General features: G+C 55.3%; 1 protein-coding gene across 1 annotated transcript; it reads right to left on the bottom strand.

The window, feature by feature from the left end:
* Positions 1-1,496, bottom strand: LOC122348494 (talin rod domain-containing protein 1-like). The gene has a single exon (XM_043243978.1). The coding sequence runs from the start codon at positions 1,457-1,459 to the stop codon at positions 395-397; it is 1,065 nt and encodes a 354-aa protein (XP_043099913.1). The 5' UTR covers positions 1,460-1,496; the 3' UTR covers positions 1-394.

Genomic DNA, 1,496 nt, shown 5'->3' with positions numbered 1-1,496 from the left:
GTTTACTACACGCTGCGCTCTTAAAAACACAGGTTCTTAATCGGCGTTCCGCAGAGAATGTTTAAAAATACACGGAACCTTTCAAATGCAAAAAAAGGTTCCGTACACCGCGAACATTCTTTTTTGGAACTCGAAATGATATTTTAAATGGAACTGCTGTGAAAACCCTTTAGACTGTTGATACACGGGGCGCTTAACCGAATGAGAACAGTTAACAAAAATACGTTTTAGATCGGTCGTGTGTCACACCTGGCTTCCCAAAGACATCAACGCTGCCCAAAAGAATTCCCCCGTGTATCATCAGTCTTATCAAACCTTTATTTTTAAGAACGCATGCGGGGTTGAACCTGATTAAATTCTTTGGTACTTCAAAACAACGTGCCGGGGAGGAGTTTTAATTCACAGAATGAGAGTTAACTGGCGGTAAAGTTCTAGGTGAGGATCGTTCCCTTAGTGCCTGAGACAGGAGTGTGCAGCCGTCCGAGACGGCGCATGCAGAGTTTCTCAGCCGATCCCGATAGAGGGGCATCTGGGAGCTGTTCTCGGGATGCTGCGAAATATCCTTGAGGCCCTGGGTCAGGAGCACGCAGGCCGAAACCACGCTCATGGCGCCGCCCAGAACAGCCGTCTGCACCCCTTTGCCCTCGGGGGGGATGGCGGCGGCTTTGCCGAGGAACTGCGGCTCGGTGGCGAAGCCCACCAAGGCGTGCACGGCCTGCACGAGCGGCCCGCTGAAAAGCACGCAGCGGTTCCGGGTCAGGTCGCTCGGGCAGGCCTTCAGCTCGCGCACGCACGCCAAAAGAGCCGTGGCGCTCGTGCTCATGCACTTGACGCCGGCTTTGAACTGCTCCCTGGCAAACCTGTCCTTGGATTTATCACTGGCCAGAGAGGAGGCGTCCGTAAGCGCGGTGAGGTTCTTCAGGATGTTCTGCGAGACTTCCAGAAGGAGCTGCGGAGTCAGGTCGGCCAGAGCCGTCAGGCGGAGGACGTTGCACGTTTGCTCCACTTCGTGTCGGCATCGGGTGACTTTGTAGCGGTCAACCAGACCGGAAACGGCAGCTTGGGAACCCGGGATCTCCACCGCCGCCAGGTAAGCGGCGTGCGCCGAATACTCGGTCAGAGAGACCACCAAGTCGCCCATCTCGCCCAGTCGGTCGCCGACCTCCACGAACTTCCCCATGTTGAGCTGGCTCTGGATATCGTGAACGATGATCGATAGCTCCTTGGTTCGCGCGATCACCGTGTCGCGGCATTTCTCGAACGTCTCGGCTACGGGCATCCCGTCGGCGTTCACCACCGGCCTGGTCTCGCTGGACAACAGGAGCAGCTCCGCCACCAGCTGCATTTTGCTCTTGCATGCGTCGCAGACGGATGAAAGTCTCTTCCTTTGTTGCAAGCTTCCGCTAAGGATGCTGGTGGAAACCTCGCTATCTGATTTTCCCGAGCCACTACTAGCCATAGTAGTGTGGTCGCGCTAATGTTCAAAATAAAGATCG

The sequence above is a fragment of the Puntigrus tetrazona genome, chromosome 7, assembly GCF_018831695.1.
Source record: "Puntigrus tetrazona isolate hp1 chromosome 7, ASM1883169v1, whole genome shotgun sequence".
NCBI classification, from domain to species: Eukaryota; Metazoa; Chordata; class Actinopteri; order Cypriniformes; family Cyprinidae; genus Puntigrus; species Puntigrus tetrazona.
This window is presented reverse-complemented; position numbering and strand designations above follow the sequence as displayed.